The sequence below is a fragment of the Alexandromys fortis genome, unplaced genomic scaffold, assembly GCF_014885135.2.
Source record: "Alexandromys fortis isolate MF-2015 unplaced genomic scaffold, M_Fortis_MF-2015_v1.1 scaffold_4, whole genome shotgun sequence".
In the NCBI taxonomy this organism is placed as follows: Eukaryota; Metazoa; Chordata; class Mammalia; order Rodentia; family Cricetidae; genus Alexandromys; species Alexandromys fortis.
The window spans coordinates 22,727,749-22,746,924 of record NW_026067944.1 but is presented as its reverse complement, the minus strand read 5'-3'; the positions used below and the strand labels follow the sequence as shown (position 1 = coordinate 22,746,924).

General features: G+C 37.8%; 1 protein-coding gene across 2 annotated transcripts in view; it reads left to right on the top strand.

The window, feature by feature from the left end:
* The window catches only part of Tomm70 (translocase of outer mitochondrial membrane 70), a 34,158-nt gene extending 19,073 nt beyond the window's left edge, over positions 1 to 15,085 (top strand). Inside the window, exons 6-11 of one of the 2 annotated variants that reach the window (XM_050148704.1) lie at positions 2,385 to 2,592; positions 4,349 to 4,483; positions 5,435 to 5,542; positions 6,810 to 6,926; positions 9,616 to 9,713; positions 11,169 to 11,315. In XM_050148704.1, the coding sequence (XP_050004661.1) occupies positions 2,385 to 2,592; positions 4,349 to 4,483; positions 5,435 to 5,542; positions 6,810 to 6,926; positions 9,616 to 9,713; positions 11,169 to 11,295 (793 nt within the window). In that variant the 3' untranslated portion in view covers positions 11,296 to 11,315. Of the gene's footprint in view, positions 1 to 2,384; positions 2,593 to 4,348; positions 4,484 to 5,434; positions 5,543 to 6,809; positions 6,927 to 9,615; positions 9,714 to 11,168; positions 11,316 to 14,407 lie in introns of those variants that run through there. The other variant, XM_050148703.1, reaches the window with a different exon arrangement.
* The last annotated feature ends 4,091 nt before the right edge of the window (positions 15,086 to 19,176 follow it).

Sequence of the window (19,176 nt, the reverse complement as noted above, 5' to 3'; positions counted from 1 at the left end):
TATATGCCGTCTGGCCTGTTTCTTGTTCATGTTTGCTAAAGCTTTTTCAGTTAGACTCACTCTTTGAGAGAAGATGATAGTATTACTAATTGGGTATTTATTAATGTATGTGGAAGGGAGAGGAATACTGTTCCTTGTAGTAAAACATACTGAGTTTTAAGGACATCTGCATAATTACACCAAGATAAGCAAATGTTAATTGGTATGCATGCAATCTTTGAGAAAGTCATAGTTGGGAAATACGTTTCAGATGTCATATAACTTAGTAACAGTGATATATATAATTTCCTCTTCTGTTACGTAAATAGGCTTCACCCCATAAAAACTAGAGCAAAGTTAATCACATTCTGTGAGCCATGGTGAGTGATGACAAGCTATGAACAGAAACTCACAAGAGCACAACTGGAGCTGGTGCTGCAATTTGTGGTTTATAGTTGGGCCTCACTCAGAGCCTTTGATGAAGCTAGTAACTGCTCTTGTTTTCTTCCCTGATAACCTGAGCAACAAATAGAGAATAAAAAGCTAGTGTGAAGTTAGGAAAATTTGATTGAATTTTTCTTGTAAATCACATACCAGTTTTCTTTGTTGTAAGGAGCTGCTTATTTGTCCCAGCCTCCCAGAACTGCAATAATCTCACAGAAACTATATTAATTAAATCATTCCTTGGCCTATTAGATCTAGCTTCTTATTGGCTAACTCTTACATATTAATTTAACCCATTTCTATTAATCTGTGTATTGCCACGAGGCTGTGACTTACCAGCTAAAGTTCTAGAGTCCGTCTCCTGTGGTGCTACATGGCTTCTCTCTGACTCTGCCTTCTTCCTCCCAGCATTCTGTTTAGTCCCCGCCACCACCTAACTTTTGCCCTGCTATAGGTCCAAAGCAGTTTCTTTATTCATTAATGGTAATCACAGCATACAGAAGGAATTCCAACATCATTTCTCTGTCTAGATCAGTGGTTTTCACCCTTCCTACACATGAAGAATACAGTTCTTCATGTGTGGTGACCATGGAATTATTTTGTTGCTACCTCAGAACTAATTTTACTACTGTTAGAAATTGTAGTGTCCAACCCACAGGTTTAGAAGCACTGATCTAGAATATAACTACTGAAAGGAGAAATTGTACTTTAATGTACAATGCTCTTTAATACAGATGTCCTTTAACTTAGAGGGGTTAAAGCCCTGTCAATACCTTTTAAATTGAAAGTGTGGTAAGTCAAGTATGTGATACTTTATCTAACCCACTAAACAACAGACTAAACTGCCATTTATTTGCCCTTGTGATTCTATGGGTGGTTGTGACCTCTGACTCGCTGCCCCTGTTCAGCACCATTGCACGGAATTGTGCCACATGTCTCTAGTTCGAGACAAGATAAAAATGTGAATGAAGTATATACTTCCAAAGTCTACCATTTTCACAACTTGTTAGTGTTCAACTGTCATAAATCAAATATCTTAGACGTCTTGTAGTGTGTGTGGTTTTTTTTTTTTTTTTTTTTTTTTCAGTTAGAAACCTCTTTAAGCATCTCCAGTAGCAACGATCATCTTAGAAGAAGAATGTTGTACCCAGGTGGTGACGGTGCACACCATTAACCCCAGCACTCAGGAGGCAGAGATAGGTGGATCTTTGAGTTCGAGGCCAGCCTAGTCTATAGAGCAAGAGACCTGTTCCAGGACATCCAGGGCTACACAGAGAAACCCTGTCTAGGAAAAGAGAGAGGAGGGGAGATGAAAGGAGGAGATGAGTGTTGTATTCTCTGTTTTTAAAAGAGAGGTCATTCTAGATAGCTTGTTGGGTAAAGGTGCTTGCCTTGCACCTTTGGTGACCTGAGTTAATTCTAGGTCTACTTTTTAAGATGGAACAATATATTTATTTTTGAGGCACTTCCGTGTTTTTACTTCTAGTTTTCCTTACTCCATCCTCCACAAAACATTGATCTGTACAAAACACAGGTCTGATCACTCCTCTTGCCTTGATTATTGTTTATTTCTTCCTTGTACTTCTCTTAGCCCTTAAATAGCTGTTGAGTGCACTACTGCTGATTGGCCCAGACAGGAAGGAAGACAGTGTCCTTATCCATATTATAGAAGAGTGTCTTTCTCATTAGCTCTCCTCACATTACCTAATGTTAGAATCAGGGTACTAGCCTAAGCATTCTGCCAATGACTGCTGCCTCTGCTTGAAAACTGTTTCTTGAAGGTATCAAGACAATTCTGCTGGTTAAGAAACCCTAGTCAGTTTAATCTCTAGCCATAGCTCCAGGCCCATAGCTACTGATTAATATAGGAAGAAAAGACAATTTGGAATATCATATATAGCAGGTTTTAGCATTTGGTTTTCCCTTAGAAATTAATTTTCTTTGTTTGCTTTCATCTTCAGTTCTGGCTATTTAAAAGCTAAACAGTATATGGAAGAAGAAAACTATGACAAAATCATAAGCGAATGCTCAAAGGAAATAGAAGCTCAAGGCAAATACATGGCAGAAGCTTTACTACTACGAGCCACCTTCTACCTGCTCATTGGCAGTGCCAACGCAGCCAAACCTGACTTAGATAAGGTCATCAGTTTGAAGGACGCTAATGTGAAGGTACAGTTGAAAGTGTGTGTGCGCGTGGTTTCTCTACAGCTGCAGTACTCTGCCTTGGCATTTCACTAGCAGGTCTCTGAAAGGCTATTGATTATTTTGAGGAATCTGCATCTATTAATATTTGTGTAGTAAATATGAAGCAGTACTATTTATGAGGTAAAAAAAACAGACTTCTTTGTCTACAGCATTTATTACTGTTAGTTTCCTCTTGTGACTATGCCTTACTGTAAAAGATTGTCTTTGGATAATGGTGATAGTGATTGTAAGGATTATTAAGATCCTTTTTGGGTTGTTTTGTTTTGTTTTCCAAATTACTGTGTGTGTGGCCCTAGCTCTCCTTGGAACTAGCTCAGTAGACCAGGCTGGCCTTGAACTCACAGAGATCCTCCTGCTTCTGCCTCCCAAGTACTGGGATTAAAGGCATGCGGCATCACCACCTGATTGTTAATCCTTTTGAAGTTAAATTTTCATATTGAAGATACTCTACAAAATTTTCCTTAATTTCTTTCATATTGATTTCCTGATTACTAAAACTATTGTATTCTGCTGTGAAGCATATGCATTATTGCTTGAAGAAATGGCCTATATTTATGATTGTGACTTTTAGCTTTAACAGCTAGAAACAGTAATTTCTATTATATATCATGTATAAAAATTAACTCAAAGGGAACCAGAAACCTGAATGTAAGAACTAAGAATAAAACTTGCAAGAAAAATATATAGGAATAAGTATTGGTTACCTTGTATTAGGAAGGGGTTTCTGAGATATGAAACCTAAAATACAACTTCAAAAAAGAAAAAGGTGCCACCAAAATGGCTCAGTAGGTAAAGAACTTGCTCCCAGAGTTGACAACTTGAGTTCTATTCTTGATCCCATGTGGTAGAAGAAAGGATGGACTCGAGCAATGTCCTCTGACTTCCACACTTTCTGTGGCAGATGCTCGTGCATGCATGTGTGTGCACACAGGAAAAGAACGGCTTTTGAGCTGGGCATGGTGGCCTGTACTTGGGTGTTGAGGTTGTAGGATAGTTTAAAGTAAGCCTGCACTTGAAAGAACAATAGCGTAAAACTGAAAATACCTTCCAAAGAATGGAAGAAAATACTCAGGAAGCATTCATATGATAAAGGCTTTGTAATTGAAAATAAAAGCTTAGAACCCAACAGTAAAAATGGAACCTAATCTGAAAATGTACGAAAGATTTCAACAATTCACCAAAGAATATTCTAGAAATGACCAGTGGCAGACAGCATGAAAAAGCACTCCAGCAGCACTCCCTGCTAGGGCAGCACCCACCAAAACTTCATTAAGTACTTCTTCATTCATTCCTATTCTGATGACTGTAATTTAAATAAAAAAATAGAAAGCACAGGCAGTAAGACTATAAATACAAAACATGGATTATAACAAGTACTGGTACGGATATAGGGAAATTGGAAATTAAATATTACTGTGCCATAAAAAGGAATGCTAATACATGCCACTCCAATGAAAATTCTAAATGAAAACCCAGGGAAACATTTCAAATGTGAGGAAATAGACTAGGGATAAGTGGTTTCTGGGCATTAGATTGGAAGCGTTATGCTCGTGTGTGTTCTCTGGGTATGATAAAAATGCTCTGAAATTTTTAGTTAATCTACTAACAAACTTGCATATAGTCTTTGAGGAGTGAACTTTATGGTAGGCATTACAGAAATTTTTTAATGTAAATTGAACTGTAAAATTAACATGAACTTTTTCTTACTTTGGGTGTGTAGCTTCGAGCAAACGCCCTTATCAAAAGAGGCACCATGTGCATGCAGCAGCAGCAGCCCATGCTCTCGACCCAGGATTTCAACATGGCTGCCGAGATCGATCCTCAGAATTCAGACGTTTATCACCACCGAGGACAGGTAGATCTGGGCTTACCTGGAATTCTGGTCTATAACTTGATAACTACTTTTCAGGATTTCTTGACGTTTAAAAGTTTTATATATTGAATTGGCCTGTATTTACTTACATCTTTATGATTAAATTTATTATAATTTTGGTATTGTGGAAGAAAGGGAAAAATGTGGGCTTACCAGATCAGCTAGTTTATTAGGTGTACCTAGTTTATAGGTTTCAGTGAATAAACACTAATCCCACTTATAATAATTCTTTATAATTACATATGTATTTCTGTAGGCTCCACTAGAGCTGGAGTGGTAGGCAGTTGTAAACTACCCAACACTAACCAGGGAGCCAGAACATACCCAGTCTAATGTGCTTACTGTGGTTTCTCACCGTGCAGTGTAGTAGAAGGGAAGAACAGTTTCTATAACAACTAAAAATAGGAATATTTGTTTATTTATTTTAGACCTAAGTCTCTCCTGTTGTGCAAGCTCATCTGAGCACATGGTCCTCCTGCCTCAGCAGCCTGAGTACTGGGAATACAGATGTACCTGACTTGAAGTCCTTTCTAGGGGAAAATTTTGTCCAATGTTTCTGAAAGGTGTTACATGGTGTTGAAATAACAATTTAAAGATTCTTGCCATTTCTGTCTTTTTAGTATATTGAAATTAATTGAATGATAATTATATAAAGTCTAACCTGATTTGAAATTAAGTAGATAGGCACTTAAGATTTTTACATTTCTAAATTTTTATTTAAATTACAGGGAAAATGGATTATCATGTTTTATTTTTAAATCAAACACCAGTTTTGAGGTTGTAGAATCATGACTTTTTTTCCTGCAAAGTAATTTTATGTTGAATAAATTAATAAATGCTGAGCATTAACTATGATAACAGAATAGAAATTGGTGCAAGTTTAAATGTTGAGCCTACTATTCTGACTGCATTTAATTATGAGTTCTTCCCTAGCTGAAAATTCTGCTGGATCTAGTTGAAGAAGCAGTGGCGGATTTTGATGCATGCATTAAATTAAGACCCAAGTTTGCTCTGGCACAAGCTCAGAAGTGTTTTGCATTGGTAGGTGCTGTTTTCACCTGTGATTTCATAAGCACCATTTGTATTTTGTTGTATTCATTAATAAAAAGAGCATCTCATTTCAGATGAATGACATCAAATGGTGATTTCAGGGAGAAAAGATGTTTGATGCGTGTTAATGGGTATATAGTTGACCATGGCCTCCCAGCCCTCCTGCCTCACCTTCTCATGCTGGGGTTGCAGCCCTACCACCCAGACCCAGAGTTTATAACAGAATTGATTCACTATTATAAACTAGTGTAAAGGTTTCAAAATCAATTTGAAGAAATAATTTATAGTCACAGCATAACTTAACTGCTTATGCTTTCCCTGTGGCTAGCCCTAGAATAATTTTCCCTTTAAAGAAAGTTGTGTCATTAAATATTTATGTTGAACCGGGTGGTGATGGTGGTGCACGCCTTTAATCCCAGCACTCGAGAGGCAGAGAGGTGGAATCTCTGTGAATTTGAGGCCAGCCTGGTCTACAGAGCGAGTTCCAGGAAGGCTCCAAAGCTACAGAGAAACCCTGTCTTGAAAAACCCTAACAAATAAATAAATACTAATGTTACAGGCTTAAGATGAAAATAAAATTAACTACATTAAAAAGTCTGTAGGTAGGCTATAGCTTGGTGATAGAGTATGTGAAGGCTTAACCTGTGTAAGGTCCTTGTTTTGAATTTTGGCACTTCAGAAAAATAAATCAAAATTATGCGTGTATATGCTTACTTAACATCTTAGAAGACAAGGCATTTAATTGGGTGCCACGGTCTGAAAGGACTAGCCCATTATCCTGTCTGGGAGCATGGCAGAAGGCAGGCAGCCATGATGCTGAAACAGTAGTTGAGAGCTTACATCTGATCCATGGGAGGGAGGGAGGAGAGAGATAGGAAGAGAAACTGGGCCTTTGAAGCCTCAAGGTCCACCTTTAGTGACACACCTCCTTTAAGGCTACACCTAATTATTCCCACCAAAGAACTGAGGACTGAGCATTCAGATTTACAACTCTGTGAGGGCCATTCTCATTCAAGCTATTCCAAGGCCAGAAGACTCCCTCTGCTTGCTTTAGAATCCCCAGTGACCTGCAGTCCCAGCATAGTGTTTGATTCTCTGCTGCCAAGTTGTTCCTTAGAGTCTTTTTGGACACAGCAAATTGTATTAACATGTCACCTGCTTTTCTGGAAACACTTTTGTAATGTTCTGTATCTTCTATATGTTAAGATTCCAGAAGTGTTTTTAGCTCTTTGACTTGAGTGTTCTGATTTTTAAACAGTATCGCCAGGCATATACAGCAAACAATTCTTCACAAGTCCAAGCAGCTATGAAAGGTTTTGAAGAGGTCATAAAGAAGTTTCCAAGGTGTGCTGAAGGCTATGCACTTTATGCCCAGGTAAGTATAAACAGTTTTTAAGGACTGCATTTGTAAACTGGGTCCCAGTATGGGATTGTGCCAGCCTGGTTGCATTTCTGTGGTGCGGCAGTGCTGTTTGTGCTTTGACCGTGTCAAGGCCCATGGCCTGGTCCTGAATCCTAAGCTTAGAAGGCAGAGAAGTTCTGGGCAAGCATTTCTCTCATGCTTTTAGCAGGACTGGATTGGAATAATTTACCCTTTACTTAAATGATAGGGGATTATCCTTGGTATGCGGTCTTTTTCTTTAAACGGCTATCTAAGCTGTAGCAGCTTATTTTCTCTTTTAAGATTCTTGGTAATTAGCATACAAACTAATGAGTTTTTTCCAGTGTCATCATACATCATTTCTCTATTTTTCTTTAAAAAAAAAAATGTAAGTTTCTTTTTCTTAATCTTTCTCTTGCTCTTCCCTTCCACCTTCTTGGTTACTTTTTTGCTTTTATGTTACTTGTATTCTGTTACCTTCTTGTCTCCCTTAGAACCTCTTTTTACACACTAGTGGTCCTCTTTCTAGTTTCATGACCTGTACCTACACTTATACCCATTCATAAACACATAAAAATTCAACACTTGTATGTACACATGAGATAGGCCATGTGATATTTGTCTTTCTGAGTCTAGGTTACCCCATTTAATAACATAGTTTTCAGAACTGTTACTTAATGACACTGCCTGTCATCCTTGCACAGGAGAACATATTAATCTTTCTTGGAATGTTCTAATGTCATATATGTGCTACCAAGTCAGAACATTCTAACCCTCACCACTCCAAGCCAGAATTCCTTGATATTAGAGATGTAGGTAGTTGTTAACTATCACGTGGGTGCTGGGTATCAAACCTATGTTCTCTGGGAGAGCAGCCAGGACTTTGCCACTGAGCTATCTTTCCAGCCACTATCAAATCCTTCTCCCCCCTCCCCCCCCCCCCCCCGCCCCTTTTTCTAGGTAGCTTTGACTGATCTGGAACTCACTATATAGACCAGGCTGACTTTGAAATAGAGATCCCTCCTCTCTGCCTTTCAAATGAAAGGTATACACCAAGAAACTTGGCTAAAAATTCTTGAAACTTTATTGCTTTAGAGTTGAACCTACAGAAAGCATGATTGAAACCCAAATTAACTTTATTCTAATTTGAGATTCTTAAAAGCATTGATTTTTGAGGCATCTGTATTAGTAAATAATTCTTCCCTTTGTCTTTCAGCTAAAATTTGCCTTTTCTGTATTTATCTTTTCCTTTTGTGAGACAGGATCTTATTATGCAACCCAAGGTGGCCTTGAACTCATGATGTCCCTGTTCTAAACTAAGTGCTGAGATCGTGAGCCTTTGTCACCATTCTCAGATTCCAACTTCTTTTAATTACAAAAGAAAACCCCAAGAGCTTTCCCATAAATATCATAGAAATAGAAAACATTAGAAAGTTGCCATCTTTTAAGGATTTCAGGTCTTGTTGTTCTTCATGCTTTTAGTGCCATTTGAAGGAGGGGGGCCTGTAAAAGGGTTGATTTGTGTGGGGCTGTTCTTCCACTGTCCTACGTGCCCCTGGGCAACAACTGTTCATCTGGGATGTGGAACAAGCTTGAAGTTGTTTCTTTATTCCTAGTTCCTTCTAGTTCTTTATAAAAATGAAGCAGTGTTGCTTACTACACTTGCAAATTCACTATAAAAGCAGGCACTAGCCTGGCGGTGGTGGCCTACGCCTTTAATCCCAGCCCTGGGGGGGAGGGTGGACCGGAGGGGAGTGTAGGTAGGTCTCTGAGTTCAAGGCCAGCCTGGTTCTAGGAAGTGCAAGGCTACACAGAGAAACTGTTTTGAAAAGAAAAAAAAAAAAGCAAGAGCATGCACTGTGTAAAACTATATACAAAGGTTTTAAACTAAGACAAACAGTGGAGAGTAGCCATCCTTTGTTGTAGAATTCAGGGCTTTTTTTTTTTTTTTTGGATAGATTTCTGTTACGAACTAGGAAAGCAAAGACCTGCCCTTTAGTGCTGCAAGCACCAGGAAGATCTGCAGCTAAGTCACACCCTTCTCTTTTCCCTTTTAAGTCAGTTTGATTCTTACACAGTCTCTTCACAGCACACAGTCTCTTCACAGCGGCACTAGCATTAATTCACTGAGCATTTTAGTGTGACTTTACACATACATACACATGTAGAAATCTAGGCTTGTTTTCTGTTGCTTCTATGAAAGGTATACAGTATCAGTTTTTGTGTTAACTCTGAAAGCATGGCCTTAGGTGCCAGCACATCTCCAAGTTAAAGCCTTGATACGCTCTGGTATTCATGAAAATCTGGTAACAGTTAATGTACACTTATGAAATGAGTCTAGCCCTTAGACTAATTCCCTTCATATTAGTATGATGAAGTCTGAGTACAAGTATAGACTTGTGAAAGTGTGGTGACATAGCTTTCATTAAAAGTAGCCCCTCTGTGTTACTCAGTTTCCCAGACTCCTTGATTTCATTTAACTATTCATGAGAAGAGAGGACAGTTGGGATCTCATACTTATAGTAGGTACAACCTAAAAACTTGAGTAATTAAGATGTAAAATTTAAACTGGCTTAAATTAATTTCAGGCAGTAATTTGATGGTTAAATAATAAGCAGTATACTTTTAATTTTCAGGTTAGCAATTACATTAATATATATAACTGAAGTTTCTCTTCACATAGGCATTAACAGATCAACAACAGTTTGATAAAGCTGATGAAATGTATGATAAATGTATTGATTTGGAACCAGATAATGCCACAACTTATGTTCATAAAGGGTATGTATTTTTCTGGTTCTGTTGTTCCAATAAGACACTAAATTTTTTTTACAGTTATAGAATATTTCTTTTAACCTTACAGAAATGATTCCGAGTAGACATATCAATGAATTAATTGATAGATTTCTTACAGTATGTAGATTTTTTAATCTTTGTGCATATGGGGTGTGAGAGGGGGTCAGGTGTCTATGTCAGCTTCCCCAACCAAAAAGGATTCATTTATTAAATAATACTTGAAAACATTGATTGTAGATTTTTCTGTTATACATACAACCTAATGGTGCCATTTAGATAAACATCTCTTATTTTACTTTTCAAATTTACCAATAGTTTGTAAGTTTATAATATTTCTACTATGACTAATTATATGAAACTAGTCATTTTAATTACAGTACATTGTGGAAGACTCTTAGGAATGCAAGTTTGGAGCCAGGCAGTGGTGGAGCACAACTTTAATCCCAGCACTTGGGAGGCAGAGGCAGGTGGTTCCTTGTGAGTTCAAGGCTAGTTTCCTCTACAGGGTGAGTTCCAGGACAGCCAGAACTGTTACTCAGAGAAGCCCTGTCTCAAAAAACAAAAAAGAAAGAAAGAAATGCAAGTTTTATATGTGTTTGTTTGGAGACAGTCTTACTATATAGTCCTGGCTGACTTTGAATGCATAAAGATCACCTCCTTCTGCCTTGTATTGTTGGGATTAAAGTGTATACAATTATGGCCATCTGCAAAACTAATTTGTAATTGTGTGTGTATGTTGTAGCTGAGGCAGAAGGATCTTGAGTTTGAAGCCAACCTTATTTTCCAGGGGACCCAAATTGAGTTCCCAACATCTATGTCATCAGACAACTCCAACTCCAGTGCTTCTGACACCCTCTTCTGACCTCTCCTGCCATACAATCACAGAAACACACATATACAGAAATGGAAAAATGGAAAGGCTATAAAATAAGTGTTATTTTTTAAAATGATTGTATCAAGTTATTAAGAATTTATAATATGTTCAATAAATTGAAAATAATGTAATAATTTTGTTTTTGTAAGGATAAAATAGTTTATATTCTTACTGTAAAGGGAGAAGCCTCAATTTGCAAGACAGTTTTTTTGGCAGTGTGTCTAACATACTTTTTATTCTCATGAAGTGAAACCAGACACAGCTGAGGCCACAGGTTGACTGGTTCCAGGACAAGGGTGGTAGGGAGAGAGGTTAGGGGCTTTGGAAGCAGGTAGATCATTGTTGGTGTTTACAGACAGTCAGAGACAAGAGAGACTGGATCATTACTTTATGATAATCGGTGGCTGTGCACTTCCACATCAGAAGTTGGGGCCCAAAGCTTCCCGGGGTCTTGTTGATTGTCTTCCGCTTTAGTCTTTGCTTTTCTTAGAGAATTAAATTACAAGTTTATTGAGGGCAGAGACCAAATCATACATTTATATTTCTGCCCTTTTTTGCATTTCCAGTTTACTTCAACTTCAGTGGAAGCAAGATTTGGATAAAGGCTTGGAGCTTATCAGCAAAGCTATTGAGATTGACAACAAATGTGATTTTGCATATGAAACCATGGGAACCATTGAAGTGCAGAGGTAACTTGTAGAGTCTATTCTTAGAAATGTAATGAAGCACCGTCGATTTTTGGGTTTTGTTCTCATTACATACTTCTGATTATCAGCCGGTCTTCATTAACTGTTTAAAGCTTGCTGATCTTGGATGCACACTTCCTTAGAAATTAGGAGATTGGGATTGGCCTCATTTCATTATTTTTTTCAGATTAAAAGCTACACTTATAAAAGCTGTCATGCTTATGACTTAGCAAGTGAAACTGGTTCTTTATGTATTGTGTATGATTTCCTCTTTCACTTTTATTGTATCTGTGCGAAGACAAACACCTGAACATGGTTTAGTCAGTGTCAGTAACAGGAAATAGATAGCCAGACTGAAGTGGATTCTGGATCCTACGACAGAGAAGCAACCAGCCAAGAAACTGGGCAAGTTGTAACATCTTCTGAATTTTCATAAAAAAGCTCTGGTTTGATTGGAATTTTTACAATTCTGATTTCTTTATTTGTTTTGTGTAAATATTTACCAAGAGTTGCACTTAAGATCTACATTTAATCTTGGTAGCTATGTATGTGGCAGACTATACCATATCTTAATACTGCTATTTCCTCTAGTACGTATTCTAGACCAAATACTGAACTTGAGTATCTTCCAAATTTTGCTTCTGGTGCCCTTTTAATGATCCCGATACAGGATTAAGAGTATAGATTAATGCTCAGGCTGATTAGACTATCAAGGTCACACTGAGACATTAGTGAGAACAAGATTTGAGTCAGTACTTCTTTGCTGTCAAGGTGACAGATCCCCACCATCACTTGTCAGGAGTCAGCATAAGTCCCCTTAATTCTTATTAGTCCGTTCTCCCTATGGCTCTCTTTCCTCCAAAAGACTGACAAAACATTTGTGGTTCTTGTGATGGCAGGTATATACAAATATCATTTCTTAATTACTAATTTGTTATTGCAAATAAAATAGTGCTTTACTAGAAGAGTGGTTCCTAATTATGGTTGAGCAAAGCTCTGAATTCTTCTTAGATTGATGCCTGTAAAAACACTTGACATTTCATTTCAAGTTTTCATAGACATTGTCTTAAGTGGATGGGGGTTGAGGGAATTTTATGAGTTCAATTGTACTTTAAAAGTCCGTTGGGGATAGAGCTTAGTTGATAGAGTGCTTGCCCAGCATGCCTGAAGTTCTGAGTCCATTCCCCAGCACCACAGCTGGGCATGGGGCAGATTCTGAAAGAACTCTGGACATTGAAGCAGAAGGATCAGACAAACTCAGAGATCTCCTAAGTTACATGGAGAGTTTTAGATAAGGCTGGGCTAGAAATCTTGTCTTGTTAAAAAGAAAGAGTTCATTGTAGGTCCTACTTAAAGCAAATGATTAATACTGTTGGTTCTGTTAATATTTTGTAGCTCTTCTAGCTATTGCAAAAACAGCCCCATATAAACTCCTAAAGTAGTTCATTGTGTTAGTCATATGCTGTAGGAAGTTAAATATGGTTACCTTGGCAGTTTGACGGTTGTATAGTATTAACTTTTGGTTTTAGTTATAGGATTTCACACACGCACATGTGCATGCATGTGTAGTTTTCCTAAACAGCTGTTTCTTAGTAACTGTAAAACCTAGCTACACATAAATGTAAGAGGTGAACTTGGTTAGACATAGCATGTTCATCCATTTATTAGGTATAGGATCTGAAAGATTTCCATCAGTGAGATAGATGGTGCGAACACTCGTCTGCCAAGTATACAAGGATAAGAGGACTCTGGGGAATATTGGGAATAAAGGGGATAATTCTCCTGGGAAGAGGAAGTAGGGTAATATTTTGTATAAAATTGTATTTGAAGTGGGTTCTAGAAGGCAAGGATTTGACCAGAGTTAAGCAGAGGCGATAGTTGGGGATCTTTGTGATCATGGTTGGCTTGATTGAGGAACTGAGATTGACCTGTAACTGCATAGAAGCTCACAGGTTTGAGCATTTGGGGATAGAGATGAGGTAATAGGAGTGTGGACTTACCCAATCCTTGAAGGTCTAGCCATTGAGGGGTGCTAGTGTTCTCTGAGACTGTTGCCATGGGCCTCTCATTTCAGCAGAAACATGGAGACTTCAGGATCCAGGAAGAGTTGTGATTTTTAAATAATAACTGCTCTAGTTTCACTGTATTTAAATGAAGAATACAAAATAATGTGGAATAGTATTTTTTATTTTTATTGAGTTCTACATTTTTCTCTGCTCCTCTTCCTGCCTCTCCCCTCCCTCCTTCAACCCTCCCCCAAAGTCCCCATGCTCCCAATTTACTCAGGAGATCTTGTGTTTTTCTACTTCCCATGTAGATTAGATCTATGTATGTCTCTCTTAGTGTCCTCATTGTTGTCTAGGTTCTCTGGGATCGTGATTTGTAGGTTGTTTTTCTCTGTTTAAAAACCACTGATGAGTGAGTACTGTGATAATTGTCTTTCTGTGTCTGGGTTACTTCACTCAAAATAATGTTTTCTAGCTCCATCCATTTTCCTGCAAAATTCAAGATGTCATTATTTTTTTCTGCTGTGTAGTACTCCATTGTGTAAATGTATCACATATTTCCTTATCCATTCTTCAGTCGAGGGGCATTTAGGTTGTTTCCAGATTCTGGCTATGATAAACAAAGCTGCTATGAACATAGTTGAGCACATGTCCTTGTGGCACGATTGAGCATCCTTTGGATATATACCTAAAAGTGATATTACTGGGTCTTGAGGAAGGTTGTTTCCTAATTTTCTGAGAAATCGCCACACTGACATCCAAAGGGGCTTTACCAGCTTGCATTCCCACCAGTAATGCAGAAGTGTTTTACCCCACAACCTCTCCAGCATAAGTTGTCATCAGTGTTTTTGATCTTGGCCATTCTTACAGGTGTAAGGTGGAATCTCAGAGAGTTGTTTTGATTTGCGTTTCTCTGATGAATAAGGATGTTGAGCATTTCCTTAAGTGTCTTTCAGCCATTTTAGATTGCTCTGTTAAGAGTTCTCTGTTTAGGGCTGTACTCCATTTTTTTTATTGGATTATGTGTTCTTTTGGTGACCAATTTCTTGAATTTTTTGTATATTTTGGAGATCAGACCTCTGTCTAAGGACNGGCTATGCACTTTATGCCCAGGCATTAACAGATCAACAACAGTTTGATAAAGCTGATGAAATGTATGATAAATGTATTGATTTGGAACCAGATAATGCCACAACTTATGTTCATAAAGGTTTACTTCAACTTCAGTGGAAGCAAGATTTGGATAAAGGCTTGGAGCTTATCAGCAAAGCTATTGAGATTGACAACAAATGTGATTTTGCATATGAAACCATGGGAACCATTGAAGTGCAGAGAGGAAACATGGAGAAAGCCATTGACATGTTCAACAAAGCTATCAACCTGGCCAAATCGGAAATGGAGATGGCTCATCTGTATTCACTTTGTGATGCTGCCCATGCCCAGACAGAAGTAGCAAAGAAGTACGGATTAAAACCGCCGACCTTATAAAACCAAGGGGAAAGCAGACGGACTCTTTTTAAAAAAGAAGTTTACCCCTCTTCAACTGAACCCTGAAGATACTGTCATGGCACTGTTGAATGGTGGAACCTAGTATTCCCTTTGTGATGTTGTCATTCATTACATCTGTTTCACGGTTAGGTGTTGTGGGCGTGGCTGTTGAAGGAAGTTTGCAGTCTTGCAGCTTTTATTCCCTGTGCTACAGAAGCTTAGAACATGTTAAAGGGATATTAAAACAAACTTGTAGAATACAAACAGTAATTGGCCATGCAAATAAAAACTTTGATTTGTTGATTTGGTTTTTTTTATATTGGGGTGGGGATTATGTTCTGAATGATTTTCTTTTTATAGCTGTTTGTATAATATATGAGTGTTTTAGTGTGTTGGTCTTTAACATGGTAAGTGCTGTAAAATAGACTTCTTTTATATTCAATTCTTTTTAATTTTTTTGAAGGACGAAAAGCTTCAACATGGTTTTCAGTAAAATTGAAAGACTAAGCTATTGTCAGCATGCTCAGTGCCTCTGATTCTGTATACTTTAGGAAATTATGCAGAAGCAAAATATTCTGATTGATACTCGTACGAGAAGACTATTAATGAGAGGCTGAACAAGGAAGGTAAGATGAAAGAGACGTGTATATAATTGCTTGTGCCTATTCCATAGTAAGTACTATTTAATAGTATGCTTTTTAAGGAGAGTGGGTGTATGTGAGCAACCCACATACAGATGGAGTTCATGTTATGATATATAGGAATATTTAATTAGTTTAAGTTTTCTAGTGACAGAAATATGGTAAGGTTCAAAAAGGATGTCAGTCCTGGAGCCAGAGCGCACTCTTGGAATGACAAGTTCAGTGCTTTGGCTGTGGCTGTATTAACTTAAGGGATGTTGAGCCAGTATTTTCAGAGGTTCGGTATATAGAGTACTTTTTGTATTGAGGCAGGTTTGACCTCTGAGGACTGATGGTCCATTTCCACATCTCCAGGGACACTGACAGCTGACTTTACTTTGGTTGTTCATTTTTATTTGTACCTCATCTCTCTTTGGAAATGCTACGGTTGTGTCCATCACTTTCACAGACTCTTCTTTTGCTTATTTATATGCTGGATTTTCTGGTGTGTGTGTGTGGCTGGGGGCGTGTTCTTGCTGAGTCTGTTTCTAAGATCCATGTAGAGGTTTATTTACGTGAAAAGATTTTTTAAAAAAACAAGTCTGTTAAGGTGTATGGACATGAAGTCTAATTATAGTTTACATTGTTGAGAGTAAAGGAGCATTTTACAGTTTTACACTCTTATTTAAAAGGGTGCTTTATCCCACTGAAACCAAATATGATTTCGCTACAATTGCTGTCTTTTTAGAAACTATTAGAAATGACTGACTCCTCTTACATAGTCTTTGAACAATATTGGTAAGCCTGTGGCTGATTTCAGTGGGGCAGTTAATATGATTTAAGGTGACTGACTGGGATAATGGAAAGTTGGAGCACTCTTTATTTTGTTCTGAAATAATTATCCAGTGATGACAGCCGTATATACAGAATGTCCTACATCTCCGAATGTGACCTCTTTGCTTAAAAAGTTTTTATTTGCATGGCTGTATTTACGTTATACTGACATTTTCTACTCTTCTCCCTTCTTTCTTGGGGCTGGGCAGGAAACACGAAGCATGTGCCATTCAGTACTGTCATTCCAAATACTCACAGACTTTTGCCTGTTGTGAACATATTTGAAACTGCACTGAAAGCTGCATCTGTCTGTATCTTTTCTTTTGTAAATGGCTTCACATGTAAATTCACAAAATAAATACTACATTCAAGCTTTTCTATCTATTCTTGTAGTAGAGAGATAGGTAGTTTGTTCATTTATTAACTTTCAGTCAGTCTCTTGTGTCAAACTAACTTTGGAGATAGGCATATACAAGTTTTTATTGGTGTGATTGGGAAATCCAGTGCAGCAAAGCTCTGGAGAGCAGTAACTGAAGAACCCTCCTTCGTCTTTTATCTCTGTGTTAGACTTGCATAGCAGCCTGGTAGATGATGCTATGGGGCTCACTTCATACGGTTTCTCCAAGAGTGTAATCATAGTTCTCAACCATAGGGAGAACTTGTGAATGGAAGCTAAAGCCATAAATGTCAGAAGACACCAAATAAAGTCTTGGTGACTTTGGGTTTGATAGTTTTTATATACAACAGAAAAAGGACAAACTTCAAAAAGAAACAAGGGAGAACTGGAGAGGTTTGATTCAAGGACTCCACCCATGTGGCGGCTCACAAACTGCCTGTAATTCTATTCTAGGAGACCAGATAACTTGCTTCTGGCCTCAGGCACCAGACACACAGGTGTGCTGCACAAACATGCATGCAGGCAGAATAAATACATAAAAATAGATTTTAAAGGAATAAAAAAAACCTTAACCTTCATGAATATGCACAATGTTTGTTCTTCAAATAATAAATACTTCTTTTAAAAATGAAAATTAGTTAGCATGGTGGCAGAAGCCTGTAATCTCAGCATTCAGAAGGCATTTACAGGAAAATCACATAGCAAGATACAAAATAATGAAATGAGAATGGGTGAGATTGCAACTGTGTGGGAAAGAGCATGTTTAGCATGTGATTAAATACAGATATTTAATCCCCAGTGTGGGAAGGGGTAAATGTCATTCCCTTCCCCCTCAGGATAGGATACTATCAAACAATACTTGGCAAGGAATTTATATCAAAATATATAAGCAACTTAACACTTGGATAAGTAAAGCCATAAATAATGGGCAAAAGGTATCTACTGGTAATTCAACAAAGATACACGTGAAAGGATGTTAGTCATTAAATCAATTTTCTTTCTTTTTCTCATTGTATGAGGCCTACATTTGGAAAGCAACTTTCTAAAATGGGCTCCTTCCACATCAGTTCCAAGGATTGAACTCGGGTTAGCAGGCCTGCAAAGCGAGTTCTTTTACCCACTGAGCCATCTCAGCAGCCCAAGAAATAAATACAGTGAAGAAGCTAGTCATGACATTGTGCCTATAATCCCAGCACTGCAGAGGCTCATGTAAGAATCCCAAGTTCAGGGTCAGTGGAGGCTACATAAGACACCATCTCCAAAAAGGGAAAGCATAAAAATATGACCATACTAAGTGATAATGAGGAAAGGGAGTAGGGGACAGCTAGAACTCATACAGTTGTTGGGAGCTGTGTAAAATGGTATGACCACTTTGGAAGACAGTAACAGATACTTGAGCCCACCATTGCAGTCCTTTAGACACGAAAAGCCTTGTTTCTAACTCTTTGATTGGAAAGCCAGGAAGAACACAAGTCCATCAACAAGGACTAGATCACCGATGCATAGGTCAGATAAACTATCAATGAAAGCACCACGTTGTAATTCACTTTTTGCATAATTCTAGAAAATTCTAAACACTCTATGGGGGTAAAGCTTATCGGTGATTGAATAGCTAGAGAGGTTACAAGATTATAGGGAGGGGTTGAAGACATGGCCCAATGGTTAAGAGTGCTTATTGCTCTCCGTTCTCTGGGAGAGCACCTGAATTCAGCTCCTGTCACCCACAGTGGATAGCTCATGAATACCTCTAACTCCAGCCCTGGGCTTCTGAGAGCACCTGCACATAACGCACACACAGACATGAATAATAAATATTTTTAAAGCTTATAGGGAAACTTCTGGTGGCAGTACACATTCTTGTTTTCTTGACTGATATTTTATAGTTGTATTTGTGTACCAAATATATATTTACCAAATCATATATTTCATTCTTTTAGTCACTTGATGTTACTCTTCTGTGAGTAACCACAATACATACTATATACATGTATACTATATACATATATATGTATAGAACATGGATGTTAAAAGTTTTGGTTTACCAGTATGGTAAATAACCATTATGCATTGAATCAGTCGTGTGTTAGAGCAGTGTTGTACATAAAGGTCACAGAGCCACCTGCACACTATTACTGTTTAGAAGTGGCATGTTAAACTACATTGGTTTATGTGTCTGTGGACTTTTTTTTCTATTTGTCTTATTGGTCTTTTGCTTGTTGGTTTTGATTTTCATTTTTGTAGAGATTTTTTGTTTTTGAAAAAAGAGAACAAGGATGAGTGGGGAAGGGGAAAATATTGTATAAAAATAATTTTAATAAAAATATTTTGAAAATGTCATGTTGATGGGATATTAGCACCATGAAAATCAGTGTTCCCACAAAAGTACATTTTCTCAGACAGTTGAGTATCATACCATGACCAGCTCACCACTAGCTACACATACAAAAATGCTTAATCTTCAGTTTGTATTGTGCAAAAGGATCTTAAGACCGAAATGCCCAAGAATCACCAGCCTAAGTAGTTCTTTATCAGAGGAGCTGGAA